This window comes from Geotrypetes seraphini, chromosome 16 (genome assembly GCF_902459505.1).
Source record: "Geotrypetes seraphini chromosome 16, aGeoSer1.1, whole genome shotgun sequence".
NCBI classification, from domain to species: domain Eukaryota; kingdom Metazoa; phylum Chordata; class Amphibia; order Gymnophiona; family Dermophiidae; genus Geotrypetes; species Geotrypetes seraphini.
The window spans coordinates 12,282,880-12,300,504 of record NC_047099.1 but is presented as its reverse complement, the minus strand read 5'-3'; the positions used below and the strand labels follow the sequence as shown (position 1 = coordinate 12,300,504).

Genomic DNA, 17,625 nt, shown 5'->3' with positions numbered 1-17,625 from the left:
TGTATCAATCTTTCTCTTTATCCTTTAAATATAAGAATGATGTTTCTTCTCCTGGAACAATTCCAAATTGGTACTGGCAAAAAATCTCATCCCAACATGGTAAAAACTTCCCACATTGAGACAACCTCCCCATGTGCCAACTTATCCTCCTCCCCACCTCAGTCAAAATCCTTCTCTTCAGGCACCTCCCGGGAACCCCTCCACCCTTCCAAATCCTGATCCAATGCCAGCCTCACCAAGGGTCCCCTGTGTCTAGTTAGCTTCTAGAGCTCATTGCCAGAGGATGTGGTAAAATAAGTTAATATACTTGGTTTGGACACATTGCTAGAAGCAAAATCCTTAAAGCCTCTGCTTATCCCTGGAAAGAAGTAGAATCTTGCTACCTTTTCAGGATTCTTCACAATACCATGACCTTAATTGGTCTCTGTTAGAAACAGAATACTGGGCTATATGGACTAAGGTTCCCTAGCGGTTTTAGTACACGCTACACGCTAACGTTTGCATTAGTATTTTTTGTTTAGCGAAGGGTTAGTGCGTGCTAAAAACGCTAGCACACCTTACTAAAAGGAGCCCTTAGTCTGACCTGCTTTGGCAATTCTTATGTTCTGCTATTCTTATTTTTTATTCCCCAAAAATATTTTCACTGACTTTAAGGTGTATCACAATTTAAGAATGTGTCATAATTTAAGAATATGCCAATTTCATTTTCCAAGATCCCTTGAAGAATGTGATCTTCAATTGCACTGTAGATATATGTAAGGATAAACATGGCTGCAAAGCTCCAAGAAAAAACTGGAGTAAATTCTATGTTGAGATACCGTTGACTAAAACCTAAAAAGAATTATCAAGAAAACAGACTTACGTAGGTGGTCTGAAGAGCTTGTATACTACAACACGATGAGATATTTTTTAATATTTATTCAATACAATAAATCACTCCTTGAAAAGAAATGTTAGTTTTCTCCAAATTCTTCTTCTAAAAGCGCCCTTCACCTCATTATTTCTCAGGCTGAAAATCAGTGGGTTTAACATTGGGTTAACTAAGCAATAAAGCAAGGCAAAAAATCTCAGGTCTGCAGAGTCTGTAGCTGGCTGGAAATAGGCCATCATGGTGGTCCAAAAGAATAATGTAACTGCAGCAAGGTGAGAGGAGCAAGTCGAGAATGCCTTGCTTTTTCCTTCTCTGGAATTCATCCTCAGAACGGTGGAGAGAATGTAAATATAAGAGGACAGGATGATCAGGAATGGTATAAGTAGGAGAAACACAGCTATTCCAATTCGAACTATGTCATTAAAATAAGTGTCGGTACAAGCCAACTTCATTACAGGTGGAATGTCACAGAAGAAGTGATGGATTACTTTAGACCTGCAGAAAGGTAAAGTGATTACAAATGTGATTTGCCCAAACTGTAGTCCAACAGATATAATCCAGGAACTCACAACTATATTAACACAACTTCTATTGCTCATGATGGTAGAGTAATGTAAGGGTTTGCATATCGCCACATAGCGATCAAAGGCCATGATACAAAGAAGCATGCATTCTTCACTGCCAAAGAAATAGAAGAAATACATTTGAAAGATACATCCCAGAAAAGAGATGCTTCTATCCTCAGACAAAAGAAACTCCAGCGTTTTGGGAATTGTAGATGTTACAAAAAAAATCTCAACAAAGGATAAATTCCTGAGAAAGAAATACATGGGATTGTGAAGGGCAGGGTCAAGTAAAAGGATGAGAAGGACAAGCAGATTTCCAGTCACAGCAAGCACATAGAAGAGAAGCAACAACACAAAAAGAAATTGTTGAATATGTGGAGTCAGGTCTGAGAATCCCAGAAGTATAAATCCACTCACAAGAGTTTGATTTTCTGATGCCATTAATTCACTATTTAACCTGTAGCAGACAAAAGATGAGCATTTACTAACACATTAAGCAACCAGTGCAAAGATAACAATGGTCATATTGGCTTAGAAGAATACAACTCATTTTGAAGCTTTAGTATTATGCAATTATTTTGCTGTAAAATATGTGTCTTTAGTTCAAAGCAACCAAATTATTATAACCTAATGACAACCATTATAAAAGCTGTAGCTATGATGCATAACATTATCAGTAAGGAACTGCTACAGATAGGTTGGAAGGGAGAAGTGTAATTTAAAGCCTCTTATTATCTGGTCTTTGTTTTGGTCTTTACTGAGGAAAATTTAAGGGAGTCAAAACAAGTCTTGGTGAACCTAACAAATATAACAATTTAAATCAACATGCTAATGAACAGCAAATCTCCTGGACTGGATGGTTATATACTTTAGAATACTTCAAAAATGAAATTATAAATATTTAGGGCCTGTTTTACGAAGCTGCCCTAGCGGCTGCGTTATGGAAACGGCCCCAAAGCCCATAGAGATCTTAAGAGCTTTGGGTCCATTGCTGCGCGGCTTCGTAAAACAGGGGGTTACTATAATGCCAACTACAGGTTGTACTGTATATCCAAAATCAGTGCCTAACTTTAACCCCCTCTTCTATGAAACCGCGCTAGCGTCGTTTAGCATGGGGAGCCACGCTGAATGGCCCGCACTGCTTCCGATGCTCATTGAGTTCCTTTGAGCGTCAGAAGTAGTGTGGGCCATTCATCACAGCTCCCCATGCTAAAAGACGCTAGCGTGGTTTCATAGAAGAGGGGGTAAGTGCTGTTTGAAACTAAAATCTACTAGCCTTAGCATATCTAAACAGCCGATCCTTCAATTTCTTCTATCTTCATAAAACTTTTTCTAGTCATGTGCCCATCCCATTGTTTTTTCCTTTATTGTGAACTTTTCTTTATACCATCCTTCCTCCTTTAATTCACCTGTCTTGGAATTCTGTTAGATCTAACATTACCTGGATCTACTCAAAATTTTAAATTGTCCTTTCCTACGTTGAAAGGCGTTACCTACATTGGCAAATTAGGGAAGTCTCTACTTTTCAAAATTACTGAGCTGTGGAATCATTTTCCTATTCAACTGCGTGATCTGGACTTTTTCCAACCATTTTGAAAAATCTGAAAACTTGGCTACTTTCAAAGCTGTAAATTCCGCTCCTCTCCATACTATTCCATCCATATTGTATCTGTTTTCCTTTCTAATTTCTTGTAAACCGTGCCGAGCTCTACTGTTATAGAGAAGATGCGGTATATAAGCCTAAGGTTTAGTTTAGTCTTACTCTCTCTTCCCTTTGTTCCTGTTAGTTGCTGTCCAAAGATTGTCTTCTTTGTGTTTCTGATTGTTTTGTACCCCCTATTTTTATTAAGTACAGCGCTTAGAAAATTTTAGAAGTGTTTTTGTCATATTTTAAATAAACTTGATATTTGAAGGAGAATTCTGGTCTCTCATATTTTTAGCTCCTGCTGTATTTTGAATTACCTCTAATATCAGGTGAATAGACAAACTATGGGTATCACCTATTTGTAGGTACAGTAGGTTTTGGGTTTCGGAGGGTTACATTAAGATGTGTACCTGGGACCATATATGTGAAGGTCACCGTAGTACCGCCTAGGGTTCGCCACTGCTCTGCAGGGATGTCTGTGTGGCCAGTCTACTAAACATTCTGGCCCCTCCTACCTCCCAATACCTTGTTTTGTGCATTTTTAAAAATGTTTTCTTTCAGAAATGGTTCAAAAAGATTGGCACATTGAGCACAAACACATCAATTAATGGAAAATAAGATAAATCTTTTGTATTATTGAAAATAGACACGTTTTATACTGGATTTTTGTGCACATTCCACAAAACATCTCAACTCATATCGAAAATGTCTCATCAATTTCTACATGTCTCACAGACAGCGACTTCTGTAGTCTTGAAGCTCGGGTCCTTTTGTTGTTCCAATTTCAATGTGATCCACGTGGAAGTATCGTTGTCTGTACTCAAAACAATGAAATATATAGAAAAAACTTATCTTGTACCTGTGATTGAATGAATTCTGCAAAAATCCTTTGAGTTCTTCTCTATTCTCTTTAAAGATGAAAACCTTGTTAGAAAAGAGCCCTATATGGTCTCAAAATTTCCTGTACAACCCATTTACTTCTCTAGAAACTGGATATTTATACTGTAATACCAGTGTCAATCCACCAATCCATGGAGATACATAACAGCTCTGTTATTGCCTTCTTGCTCGTCATTATCCCTCGGTATTAATTATTGAAGATAATTTGTTTCCAACAATACTTACAGAGAAAATGTGTTAGAAAATTCTGATTCAAAAATATAAATAAATAGATATTAATTATTGTTTATCAATGTTAACAGAAATGCTTCCTTTTTCCTCAACATGGGCTACAAGGGGTAAATTTAAAGGTTTAGGTCCCTTTGTATTAAGTTATGTTTGTCTAGAGCTTACCTGGTTAAAGCATTCCCAGGTACATAAGAACGTAAGAGAATAAGAATAGTCTTACTGGGTTAGACCATCTAGCCCAGTAGCCCGTCTTCACAGTGGTCAATCCAGATCACTAGTGCTTGACAACCCCCCCCCCACCCAAAAAAAAAAAAAAGTAGCAACATTCCATTCTACTGATCCAGGGGCATGCAGTGATTTCCCTATGTGCAGACTATGGACTTTTCCTCCAGAAAACTGTCCAAACCTTTCTTAAAAACAGCTACATTTCTATCAGGCACATGGGATCTCTTAGGGAGCGGTTGAGATAGAGTATGCTGCGGATTGGCAGACTGGATGGGCCATTTGGCCATCTGCCCTGAAGAAAAACCATACCTACTACAGCCAGGTGCAATGCCAGCTGGCAGCCACTGACTCATCAAAGCAGAATTTGTAGCTCTCACACCAAGGAGACTGTTGTTGCCCCCAGTAGAATTTGATGCCAAGTTCTGGAAGAAGATGGAGCCCAAGCTGGAGAAATTCTACTACAATGCTGTAGTCTCCCACCTGGAGAGGAAAAATCCTGTGTGGATCCCAGAATAATGTACCAGTGATATTGCGCGGTACGTGTCTAGAATAACGCCAGCTCAATGCTGGCGTTAAGGTCTGGCGCACGCTATTCCGCATGGTAAGGCTCTAACACACCTTAGTAAAAGGAGCCCTAAGTGAAAAAATATTTCCTCCAATTGGTTTTAAATGTAATTCCCTGTAACTTCAATAAGTGTCCTCTATTCTTTGTAATTATTGACGTAAAAAAAAGGAAAAGATCCATTTGTACCTGTCTAGGGGAAAGGATTGGGATAGGTATACAGACTTCTGTTAGTTTTTACAAACACACTCAACGTGGTTTATATACAATTAGTTTAAACAATTTCCCTATCTGTCTCAGTGGGCTAATTTATACCTGGTGCATTGGAGGATTAAGTGACTTCCCAAGGAGCAGAATGGGGTTGGAATTAGAGGTCTGCACGGGAGCGGGAATCCCAGGAATCCCGCGGGTCCCGTGGGGGTCCCGCGGGAATCCCCCCTAACCCACGGGACTCCCACGGGGACCCCCCTCTGGCCCACGGGACTCCCATGGGGACCTCCCTCTGGACAACGGGACTCCCACGGGGATGGAAGGCTTTGGAAGCCTTAGTAAAAGAGGAGGTTTATAAGTTAATTACCTGAACAGAAAACAAAAAAAGGGTTCCACCAAAGAGATTCCACAAGGAAAACAGCAGCGCAAACACAAAAGAAACTGTGGAATTGATGATCCTGTCAGAAGTAATTGCTGCTTTTTATGGGGACGGGCGGGGGATGGAGGTAATTCCTTGCGGGGATGGGTGGAGACGGAGAGGATCCTGACGGGGATGGGTGGGGATGGAGAGGATCTTAACGGGGATGGGCAGGGATAGGTGGGATTTCTGTCCCCGCGCAACTCTCTAGTTGGAATCCACAACCTCAGTGTGCTGAAGTTGTAACTCAAACCACGACACCACACTCTCCTCCTGCTCCACTCAGGATTTTGTAGATTTCAATCATATCTCCACTCATCTGTCTCTTTTCCAAGCTTATGTACCTAAGGGCCCTCGAAGAATTAATCCTGCCCTGGGAGGGGTAACTGTTATGTGCCTTCCCTGTGTATATAACTCAGGTCTGTGAATAGAGATTCAGGCAGTCCCCAGGTTAAGTCAGATTTCTGTGTAAACTCAGAATTTGTAGATTTTAAGATTCTTGCTGATTCACTCGCAGGACGTGGCCATCTGATCTGGTACGCCTCGTGCTACACCTTCGCCTCCTCTTGATGAAAGAACAAAGTTTTCCCGTTGCCTATCTTGGCTCCCATTGCCTAAGTGTACAGACAGAAGTCTGCCTACCTGAAAGTACCTCAGCACAGCAGTTCAAAACATCCCATGCTAAGGCCTAAGGATGCAGCCGTACCAACCACGAGACCCCTCTAAACCGCAAGGCCACGTGGCCATGTCTAAACTCCCCATCGCGTTCCGCTTTCAGGGAGACCAAGCGCTGCCCGACAACCAACCCACAAACCCGGCTGCCGTTACAGGAACCCTGCGCCTCTGTCTCCCTCCTTTGTCGGGACCATCAACTGGCGCAGCACCAGACAGCCAGCCTTCTTCTTTTCCACACCGCTGCCCTGCGCCCCTACTGCTACAGTAGGAAGCCCCACCTTCATGCCTATCCACGCATGCGGCAGCAGAGATTTTAGCGATGGCGCACTCCCTTCCCGACCAGCACTGAAGCGCTCTTATCGCCTTAGGCTACGGCGCGTTCTCTTCTCCACTGGAACCGCTGACTTACCCCTGTCGCCTCTCTTCTTTTGGCCGCTTCAGCCACGTTCAGGATTACGGCAGCGCTGTGAGACGGCGCGCTCACTTCCCAACCTGGCCATCCTCCAGCGCTCTTAGACACAGGAAACACTCGCTGCCCTGGCGCACCCACCGCAGGCCTCTGCCCCTGCTCACCCCACCATCGGAGCCAGTCCCACACATCGGAGCCCACATCCAAGGACTGCGGACTCTGCTGCCCTGCCCCGATGCTAACGCCCCATCGGTTCGCGTCTCAATTCCTTCATCCTAGGGCCCAAGCACATGGGCAGGCAGAAGCCGCAGATGGAAGAGTGTAGGGGACGCCGCGACACTCTTCTCTCTCCTACCCCGCTGTGCGCCCGGAACCTCCCCAGGCCCCACCAGCCTCACCTTTCTCCCAGGAGGGAGAACCACCAATAGCAGCCACCTCGGGCCGAAAAAGTGACCACACTTCAGGTGAGTACATGGGACGCTCCGGGCGGGAGAAAGCCGCGACGCTCCCATAGTGAGGGCCAAACTGCAGCTTCTGCTTCAGTTCGGGTTGCCTCACCTTCGTTCCCCGGCCCCTCGTGCCCACGTCCCTGACCCTCATTGGCCCCCCTCCTGTTCCTGTTTCTCTCTACCCCGAGTTTTCCCCTCCCTGCCTCCCTTTCGTTCACCCCTCCCCCTAGGCAACGGCCTCGGCCCTTTTGTCATCGCACCCCCCATAGGGAGGTGTGCTTGTCCTTTACCTCTGTTCCCAGCTGACAAAAGGGCCAACTGTCCTTACCAGTGTTTCCTCTGTGGTACAGCGTGCACAACCACACACTATTCTTAATGTGGCCATGCATCATTCCTGAATTTGCTAAACAGGAGAAGTGTAGGAGTCTATGCCATTGAAAATACTGCTCAGTGAAATCAAATGAAGCCGCATCCACGCTCTTAAGTACGACTCGTATTTAAGTTGGGCTTTTGTAACTCGGGGACTGCCTGTAATCATTTTTTTTTTTTAAAATGTAGATTGTATACCGCATTACTCTGTTGTGACAGTTACAAGTGGCATAGCAAGCTCAATTTAAATAACAAAATAAAAATAAATAACATCTGTTTATACTCCACTGGGTGCCTGTCACTTCATAGCGGTGGATCTTTTCCGTGCTGTCAATTTGCTGTTTTTGTTGAACTTATGTTTTATCATAATCTGTTCTGTATAATAGTTTGTTGAAATGGTGATGTGATAGTATTTATAATAAATAAAGATACCCTACTGTAGATTGGGAATTGGCTTAAATTGACTTGATCACGAGGCCGTTTTAGGAAAATACATCGCCTCATAAGAACATAAGAACATAAGAAATGCCTCTGCTGGGTCAGACCCGAGGTCCATCGTGCCCAGCAGTCCGCTCACGCGGTGGCCCAACAGGTCCAGGACCTGTGCAGTAATTCTCTATCTATACCCCTCTATCCCCTTTTCCAGCAGGAAATTGTCCAATCTTTTCTTGAACCCCAGTACCGTACTCTGCCCTATTACGCCCTCTGGAAGTGCATTCCAGGTGTCCACCACACGTTGGGTAAAGAAGAACTTCCTAGCATTCGTTTTGAATCTGTCCCCTTTCAACTTTTCTGAATGCCCTCTTGTTCTCTTATTTTTCGAAAGTTCGAAGAATCTGTCCCTCTTTACTCTCTCTATGCCCTTCATGATCCTATAAGTCTCTATTATATCCCCTCTAAGTCTCCTCTTCTCCAGGGAAAAGAGGCCTCATTTGATTACAAGACCACCGGATGAATCCTTAAGCGAAGTGCTGAGTTTTCTTGTAGGGAACAGCTGGGGGGGGGGGGGGTTCTTTCAGCGGGACTTCCTGCCCTATTTATGCACATTGAGTGATTTATAAATATTAAGGGCCCCTTTTTTGAAGGCACATTAGCGGTTTAACGTGCATAATAGCGCACGCTAAACTGCCGGCCGCGCTAGCCACTACCGCCTCCTCTTGAGCAGGCAGTAGTTTTCCAGCTAGCGTGGGGGCTAGCGCGTGATTAAAAGTCACGCGCGATAAAGCCGCTAACGTGGCTTCATAAAAGGAGCCCTAAATGTCACAGTTTATTTGAACACGTGTTGTTTTGAGCACACGTGAGGTGTCCGGTGATGGCGTGCAGGTGAGTGGGTTTTTACCCGCTTTCCAGTTGTGTCAAGTGCTGGAGAATTTTCTCCCTTCGCTGACCCCTCACCCTGAGGACACCTCGCTTCACAAATTAATTCATTATTTGTAGCTTTTGTGGAATGCGTTTATGTGCGCAGGTGAGTCCCCTGTAAGAACCTATTGACTAGTTCTGCTTTTTTTGTGGTGTCTTTTCAAGTATCTATAGCAGTTTTGTTGGAGTTTTTGATTGTTTAAAAATTAAAAAAAAGTCAACGGAGGACTAGATCTCTCTCTCAGTGAAAATGCCCCAGGGATCTGTACTGAGTCCAGTTCTTTGCAGCATATTTATTCATAACCTGGAAAAGGAATGAGCGGACTTTGCAGATGACACTACGTTTCTTAAAATTGTTAAATCAAGACTGGATTGAGAAGCTACAGGAGGACCTTGCAAGCCTGGGAGTCGAAATGACAAATGGAATTTAATGTGAATCAGTGGAATGGACCGCTGCTATTATTTGGGCTTTTGACAGGTACTTATGACTTGGATTGGCCTCCGTGAAGATGGGATACTTGGTTAGATGGACCATTGGTCTGACCCATTAAGGCTATTCTTATGTTATGATATTATGATATGTTTACAGGAAAAAACAAACAGTCCTAACTTTAGATGCATAGCACTGGATCCCAAATGAGGAGTCACCACCCCAAAAAAAAGAATCTTGGATCCATTGAGAACAATATGTTAAAATCCTCTGCTCAGCATGTGCTGGTAATAAAAAGAAATTCCATGACATGGTACCGGCCTATATGGCCTCCAAAATTCCGCCCTATGCCCTGAATTGACCACTTCACTCGCAAAAAGAAAACTGATTACACATGCCCTAAGGATGTGCCCACCATCTTGAGACCACACGGAAAAGATCTAGAACAAACTAACCACCCACAGAAGATCATTAGAAGGTCTACTGAACTTCAGGAAGGCAACAAAAATTCACCTCTTCTCTTGACCCTCCATGAGAGTACACCAACCTAAATTTCCTAGATCTAATGAAAAAGGGCATCGACCCTTCACTGTCTCGAGTCTCAAACATTTTTGTGCTTCATCCTACCGTGCCATGTACTGTCACACTTTATATTGCCCATCAATATAATGTTCTACCATACCAAGTCCCCTCCGGTGGTAGAATGTATAGACTCCGTTACTATTCATGGTCCCAACATACTATGTCTGATCATGCTATGTTTTGCCACATTTTATCATACGATCACCATTTCTCTCATACCTTACTATACTATCCCCCTGTTTTACAAAAGTGTGCTATGGCTTTTAGCGCACGCCAACCACGCGCTAAATGCATGTTATCCTATCGACGCGTTAGCGCGCCTTTGTAAAAGGACCCCTATATGTCAATACTTCCACACTATATCTGCCGTACTATGTCTACCATGCTATGATTTCTCATGCTATGTCTGGCACACATTTGCCGTTCTATGTCTACTGTGCTATGATTTCTCATGCTATGTCTGGCACACGTTTGCCGTTCTATGTCTACTGTGCTAGGTTTTATCATGCTACGCTTGCCTTACTATTTTTGCCATGTCTTATCATACGATGGGGTCCTTTCATTAAGGTGCGCTAGATGCTAGGGCGCCCATAGAATATAATGGATGCCTTAGCATTTAGCGTGCGCTAAGCTTTAGCGCACGCTGAATCCAAGTTTCCAAGTTTATTAAAATTTTGATAAAACGCCAATCGTGAATTCTAAGCATTCTACAGTAATAAAAAAGGGAAATACAAATGAGAGACTAATAAAACGGGACATAATTGACATGCGATAGAACAGGAGGTAAGGGGGGGAGATCTACAATATTTAAAAGAAAAGCAAACAATGAAGGGAAAAGCAAAATGGGGGAGAGTCAAGATCAGTTTATTGTTGAACTGCATCAGTTTTCATAAGCATCTTTAAAGAGGAAGCATTTTAATCCTCCTTTGGATTTATCGAGATTATGTTCTGCCCTGATGTGGGTTGGTAAAGAGTTCCAGATCGCTTAGCGCGCCTTAATAAAAGGACCCCTATGCTTGCCATGCTATGGGCTCCTTTTACAAAGGTGCGATAAGCGTTTTAGCGCACGCTAAATATTAGCACATGCTAACCATGCGCTAAACGCTGGCATGTTGTAACCAGACAGGCATCGTGCCTGCCCTGGTTCCAGCGAAAGTTCCTGCTAAGACACATAGAAAAACCCGGAAGGGAGTGTTTAAAGGCTGTTCCAGTGTGGATTCAGCTGATTCTCAGGCTGACCACCGGGGGGAACCTGAAATTCACAAAAATCCACTAGACCAGCAGTATTCAGGTCACCACAAGAGGAGCTCTAGAGCTACCTTGAGGACTGCTGAATCAACAGGTTAGGGCGTGTCCCAAATATACAAAAGCCAGCAGTAGATTGCAAGCAGGCAGGCAGGCTAGGGAGAAGGTTGAGACCTTTCCTCCCTGAGAATCTCCTTGGGCCAAACAGGAGCGAACCAGCCACACCCATGGAGGTGCAGGAGGCTGGAGACATGCTGGAGAGATCAGTATCTGAGCTTGAACTCCCGATGGAACTTGACAACCTGCCTGAGGAAATGAGTCCTTGTGAGGAAGCCATGGAGGTTGGTTTTTCCACCAGCTGCAAGTGCTAAACCTAAAACAGTGAGTGTGTTTTGGAACTCTGTTGGCTTGAAGAAACTGTTTGCTGACCTGAATCTTTTTGTGGTTTTCTTTTGCTTTCGTGAAGCTGGAAGTGTCAAGTAGGGAGAGGTTTGCAGTTACCTGGGAGGGAATTTTTGTAGGCTATGTGATAGCTATAAAATTAAAGCAAACCTATGGCACTCTCCTTTACCTGGCAGTATAATGAATGGCTGCCAGAGGCTTTATTGTTGAGTGCAGTGATTCTAGTCCCTTGAACTCTATTTTGCTGTTGAAATGGACAACCTGTTTGGGAGCAGGTTGCATTGAGCTCTGAGGTGAGTCTAACCTCAGGGAAGTATAAACTGGAAAAAGTAATAAGAAGAAAGCAGTTGGGACTTTATTCTTTGGAACTGTTTGTTGCATTTGCTTTTGAATTTGAACTTATGGAAGTTTTGTTTGCTACTTACCTGCTTTGTTTTGGCATACAATACCCTGACTTTTATGCTTTACCAGGAATAGGAAAGTGAAGCATTTTTCAATTTCAACCTATTTGGGAGAATTTTTGATTTTGATTTTGTATTTATTGGTGTCAGTTCAGGCCTGCAGGGTGACTCCAGGCCGGGTCACACGCGAGTTCTATTATTTCTTGTAACCACTGGGGGTGCTGTAGAGTCCCGGTAGGACCACAGTACGGGTTACAATGTGCATGTTAGTCTATGGATGCATTAACGGTTAGTGCGCATGTATATTTAGCGCACGTTAAAACACGCGCTAAAACGCTTAGCACACCTTTAGTAAACCAGGGGGTATGTCTCACTATACCATGTTTGTCATTGTTTTACCATCACTTTGGGCTCCTTTGACGATGGTGCGCTAGCGTTTTTAGCGCACGTACCGGATTAGTGCACGCTATAGCCTGCTCAAGAGGAGGTGGTAGTGACCAGTGCGCGTGGCATTTTAGCGCACATTATTCCACGCGTTAAGGCCCTAACGCGCCTTCTTAAAAGGAGCCCTTTGTATAAATATGCTTTTTTATATATGTAAACTTGTAACCCATTCTAAGCTCTTTTGGGAGGACGGAACTAAATTGCGCGAGACAACGGCGCGCCGACAACTGAGCGCAAGGTTGACGGCGCGCCGAAGAAAAGCACTATTTTAAAGGGCTCCGACGGGGGTGTGGGGGGGAACCCCCCCCACTTTACTTAACAGACATTGCGCTGGCATGGGGGGTTTGGGGGGTTGTAACCCCCCACATTATACTTAAAACTGAACTTTTTCCCTAAAAAACAGGCAAAAAGTTTGGTGTCAAGTATAATGAGGGGGGTTACAACCCCCCAAACACCCCACAACGCCAGCGCGATATCTGTTAAGTAAAATAGGGGGGTTCCTCACAACACCCCCCGTCGGAACCCTTTAAAATAGTGCTTTTCTTCGGCGCGCCATCAACCTTGCGCTCAATTGTCTGCGCGCCGTTGTCTGCGCGCCGTTGTCTCGTGCGATTTTGTCTATGAACCATAAAACCAAATAGATAAAATAAATAAAAAAATAACCCTTCATTTTACAAAAGGATAGCGCGTTTTGTAATACCTGCAGCGGAGGTAACGGCTCCTATGCTCTCAGCAATTCTATGAGCGTCGGAGCTGTTACTGCCACGGCCGGCGCTAAAAACTGCACTAAGCTTTTGTAAAAGGTTGGGGGAAGTGTTACTCAGGTTTCTCCTTTATGGATTTTGCTAGTGTTGACATTCCAAAATAAAGTGAGTTTTTAAAAAAAATATTTGAAGTATTAATGTTTAATACCCAAGCTGAACAAGCAGGCCGAGGCATAAGAACATAAGAATTGCCGCAGCTGGGTCAGACCAGTGGTCCATCGTGCCCAGCAGTCTGCTCCCGCGGCGGCCCCTAGGTCAAAATTAGTAGGATGTGTACGCTTGAAATATTTTGAAGGCCCTCAGAGCTTTCTTGTATTTTCACCGTGGCCTTTTACATGAAAAAGGTTGGAGACCATTGATATTGAGCGTCCTTCCATTATTTCTATGATTAGAGACAAAAGGATTAAAAAGTTCAAAATTGGGTTAAAGATATATTTCTTTGAGAAAACATTTCATAATTAGTATTTTTTATTATAGCCAGGACACAGGGTGGTAAAATCCTGGGACTGTGAGCATGAAACAGCTGAATCAATCTTTTTCTTTATCCTTTACATATAAGAATGGTGTTCCTTTTTCTTTTTTTCCTAGAATAATTCTGAACTGTAACCCTCAGAAAATCCCAACTCCACATGGTGAAAACTTTACACATTAAGGCAACCTCCCCATGTGCCAACCTATCTCCCTCCCCACCTCAGACAACAGGCACCTCCCAGGAACACCCCCTCCCTCCAAACCCTGATCCAGGGGTCCCTGTGTCTAGTAGAGCAGGAGTAACCATTTGTGGTAATTCGGTAGTACAGTACTCCCCCGATATTCGCAGGGGTTCCGTTCCAGGAACCCCCGCAAATATTGAAAAAACACGAATACGGGACGACAAGGAGCTGGAGGATGCTCCCTGCCTGATGCCGCTGCCCCGCACTCTGAGGCTCCCGGACACGGACTCAGAGCGCTTCAGCTTGATCCCGGACGGGCTGGAATCTGTCACTCCAGGCTGCCATTCGGATCTGGAGCACTTGCCGATCATCGCTTACCTGCTGGAGCCCGAGAGCAACCCCCCCCCCTCCCTGCAAGCCGCCTGTGATCTATATGCAGCTGCACGAGAAAAGCGTCTGCTGGCTGGATCCGCATGAGCGGCCACTGCCGATCCAGAACGATTACCTGCTGCATCTGGGCTTCAGGGACTAAGGCCAGGTACAGGAGGAGGGCATGGAGGCCTAATTTAGGTGGTTTTTCACCTGGGGAGGCAGAATAGGATAGCTGAAGCGTCGGCAAGTGAAGGAAATCACTCGCGGTATGCTCCAACCGCCTCTTCCTGCACTAAAGTCAGGCTTCACCAATCAGGAGCAGCTTTGACACGTAGCTCTTGATTGGTAACGTCTGACTTTAACACAGGAAGTCCTGGTCGGAGAATACCACGAATGACCGGGACCGCGAACTGCGAACCGTGAATGACCGGGGGAGCACTGTATTACTACTAAGGATCAGGCATCATTGAGATCCAGAAAACCACAGTTATCTTCTAGAACTCTGCCAGAGGGTGTGGTAAAATATGTTAATGTACTTGTTTTGGACAAATTCCTGGAAGCAAAATCCTTAAAGCCACTGGTTATCTCTGGAGAGAAGTAGAATCTTGCTCTTTTGGGGATTCTTTGAGATACCTCTGGCCTGAATTAGCCACTGTTAGGAACAGAATACTGGATGGACTTTTGGTCTAACCTTCTATGGGAATTCTTAAATTCTGCTATTCTTATTTTTTATTCCTCACAAATATTTTCACAGACATACTTTGCACTGGCTTTTCTCAATTTAAGAATGTGCCAATTTCAGTTTCCAAGATCCTTTGAAGGATGTGATCTTCAGTTGTATCTGTTCCTGAAGTATCTAGACAGCTGACCCGTACAATTCCTTCTCTTCAATAAGGGTTCTCCTCTGTTAAGTTCAATCAATTTGTACCATCTTTTAATCTTTGTAAACCGCATAGAACTTCACGGTCCTGCGGTATATAAACTGTTATTATTATTATTATTACTGTAGATCTATGTGAGAACTGACATGTCTGCAAAGCTCCAAGAGAAATAAATTCTATGTTGAGATACTGTTGATTAAAACCTATAAAGAAATTATCAAGAAAATGGGCTTAAGTGGTCTGAAGAGCTTGTATACTAAAATATGCTGACATATATTTTATATTTATTCAATACAATATATCACTCCTTGAAAAGAAATGTAATTTTGCTCCAAATTCTTCTTCTAAAAGCGCCCTTTACCTCATTATTTCTCAGACTGAAAATCAGTGGGTTTAACATCGGGTTAACTAAACAATAAAGCAAAGCAAAAAATCTCAAATATGCAGAGTCTGTTGCTGGTTGCAAATAGGCCAGCATGGTGGTCCCATAGAATAATGTAACTGCAGCAAGGTGGGAGGAGCAAGTCGAGAATGCCTTGCTTCTTCCTTCTCTGGAATTCATCCTCAGCACAGTGGAGAGAATGTAAATGTAAGAGGACAGGATGATCAGGAAGGGTGCGAGCACAAAAAACACTCCTATTGCAATGCGAACTATGTCATTAAAATAAGTGTCCGTGCAAGCCAACTTCATTACAGGTGGAATGTCACAGAAGAAGTGTTGGATTACTTTAGATCTGCAGAAAGGTAAAGTAATTATAAAAGTGATTTGTCCAAATTGCAGTCCAACAGATATAATCCAGGAACTCACAACTATATTAACACAATTTCTATTGCTCATGATGGTGGAGTAATGTAAGGGTTTGCATATCGCCACATAGCGATCAAAGGCCATGATGCATAGAAGCATGCTTTCTTCACTGCCAACAAAATAGAAGAAATACATTTGCAAGGTACATCCCAGGAAAGAGATGCTTCTATCCTCAGACAAAAGATACACCAACATTTTGGGGATTGTAGATGTTACAAAAAAAATCTCAACAAAGGATAAATTCCTGAGGAAGAAATACATGGGATTGTGAAGGGCAGGGTCAAGTAAAAGGATGAGAAGGACAAGCAGATTTCCAGTCACAGCGAGCACATAGAAGAGAAGCAAGAGCACAAAAAGAAATTGCTGAATCTGTGGAGTCAGGTCGGAGAATCCCAGAAGTATAAATCCACTCACAAGAGTTTGATTTTCTGATGCCATTAATTCACTATTTAACCTGCAGCAGACAAAAGATGAGAGCTTGCTAACAAATTAAGCAACCAGTGCAGAGATAACAATGGTCATATTGGTTTAGATAGAAGAATTCAACTAATTTTGCAACTTTAGCATTTTGTAATAATTCTGCTATAAATTAAGTAATGAACTGCTGCTACAGTTGAGTTGGGAAAATGTAAGAGAGCCAAAACAAATGTTGGTGAACCTACAAATGTACATCAATATTGTAAAGAACAGAAAATCATCTGGACTGGATGGTATATACCTCAAATACTTCAAAAATGAAATTACAGATCTTCTGTTAGTAATCTGTAGCCTATCATTAAAGTCTTTTATGGTACTTAAAGGTTGAAGGATGCCAGTATAATGCCATCTACAGATCTATGAATACTTGTAAGTTGAATGTGCTTTTATTGTATTATTATATGTTACATTTTTATGTATTGCGCTATTGAAGTCTGGATAATCAATAAAGAATTTTTTTTAACGAAAAAAAGATCTATGAATCTGAAATCTGTGCCTAACTTTCGTCACTGTTTGCAGAATGTGGCCCATAATGGGTTACAGGAGAAATCTGGATTGTCATATTTTTAGCTCTTGCTCTATTTTCATTTGCCTCAAATTTCAGATAGATAGACAATCTATAGGTATCATCTATATGTAGGTACAGTAGGATTTTGGTGGGCTCACACTTTCCACTACAAGTACTAGTTAGAGTGGGATATAGGCCTGGGTTTCCCTTTTATGCAGTTCACTTCACCAACCACTAGGCTGCTCCATTACTATGTTCTTTTGCAGTTGTTAATAAAGATAATTTACAAAAAAAAAAAAAAAAAGAACAGCAAGCAAGTTCCTGGAGTAGCCTGGTGGGACAATCAACACAGAACTAGAAGCCTGTGAAACATAACATAACACTTTGGAGTTCTTTTATTAAAGCGTGCTAACAGATTTAGTATGAGCTAAAGATTAGTGCACCCTAAGGGCTCCTTTTATCAAGGTGCGCTACGGGGGTTAGCGCGTCGGACATTTCATCACGCGCTAACCCCCGCGGCAAGCCTAAAAACTAACGCCTCATCAATGGAGGCGTTAGCGACTAGCACGGCAGGCGGTTGAACGCGCGGTATTCCGGGCGTTAACCGCCTACCGCACCTTGATAAAAGTAGCCCTAAATGTTAAGGCATCTATTATCTTCACATGCTGAGGAAAGTTAGATCCTGCTTCCATCAAAAACATTTTACCCTCCTTGTCCAATCCATCATCCTCTCCAGATTGGACTATTGCAACTCTATCTATTTAAGCCTAAC

At 43.2% G+C, this 17,625-nt stretch overlaps 2 protein-coding genes across 2 annotated transcripts; both read right to left on the bottom strand.

Moving 5' to 3' along the window:
- Window positions 1–933: 933 nt before the first annotated feature.
- Window positions 934–14,178, bottom strand: LOC117349622 (olfactory receptor 10A4-like). The gene is made up of 5 exons (XM_033923214.1): window positions 14,074–14,178; window positions 11,971–12,049; window positions 11,715–11,865; window positions 3,816–3,896; window positions 934–1,894 (listed from the first exon to the last, which is right to left on the bottom strand). Exons 1-5 carry the CDS (start codon window positions 14,176–14,178, stop codon window positions 934–936), a joined length of 1,377 nt encoding a protein of 458 aa, XP_033779105.1.
- A 1,183-nt stretch (window positions 14,179–15,361) lies between these two features.
- LOC117349621 (olfactory receptor 10A4-like) lies at window positions 15,362–16,306 on the bottom strand. Its single transcript, XM_033923213.1, has one exon. It carries the CDS (start codon window positions 16,304–16,306, stop codon window positions 15,362–15,364), a length of 945 nt encoding a protein of 314 aa, XP_033779104.1.
- Window positions 16,307–17,625: the final 1,319 nt, after the last annotated feature.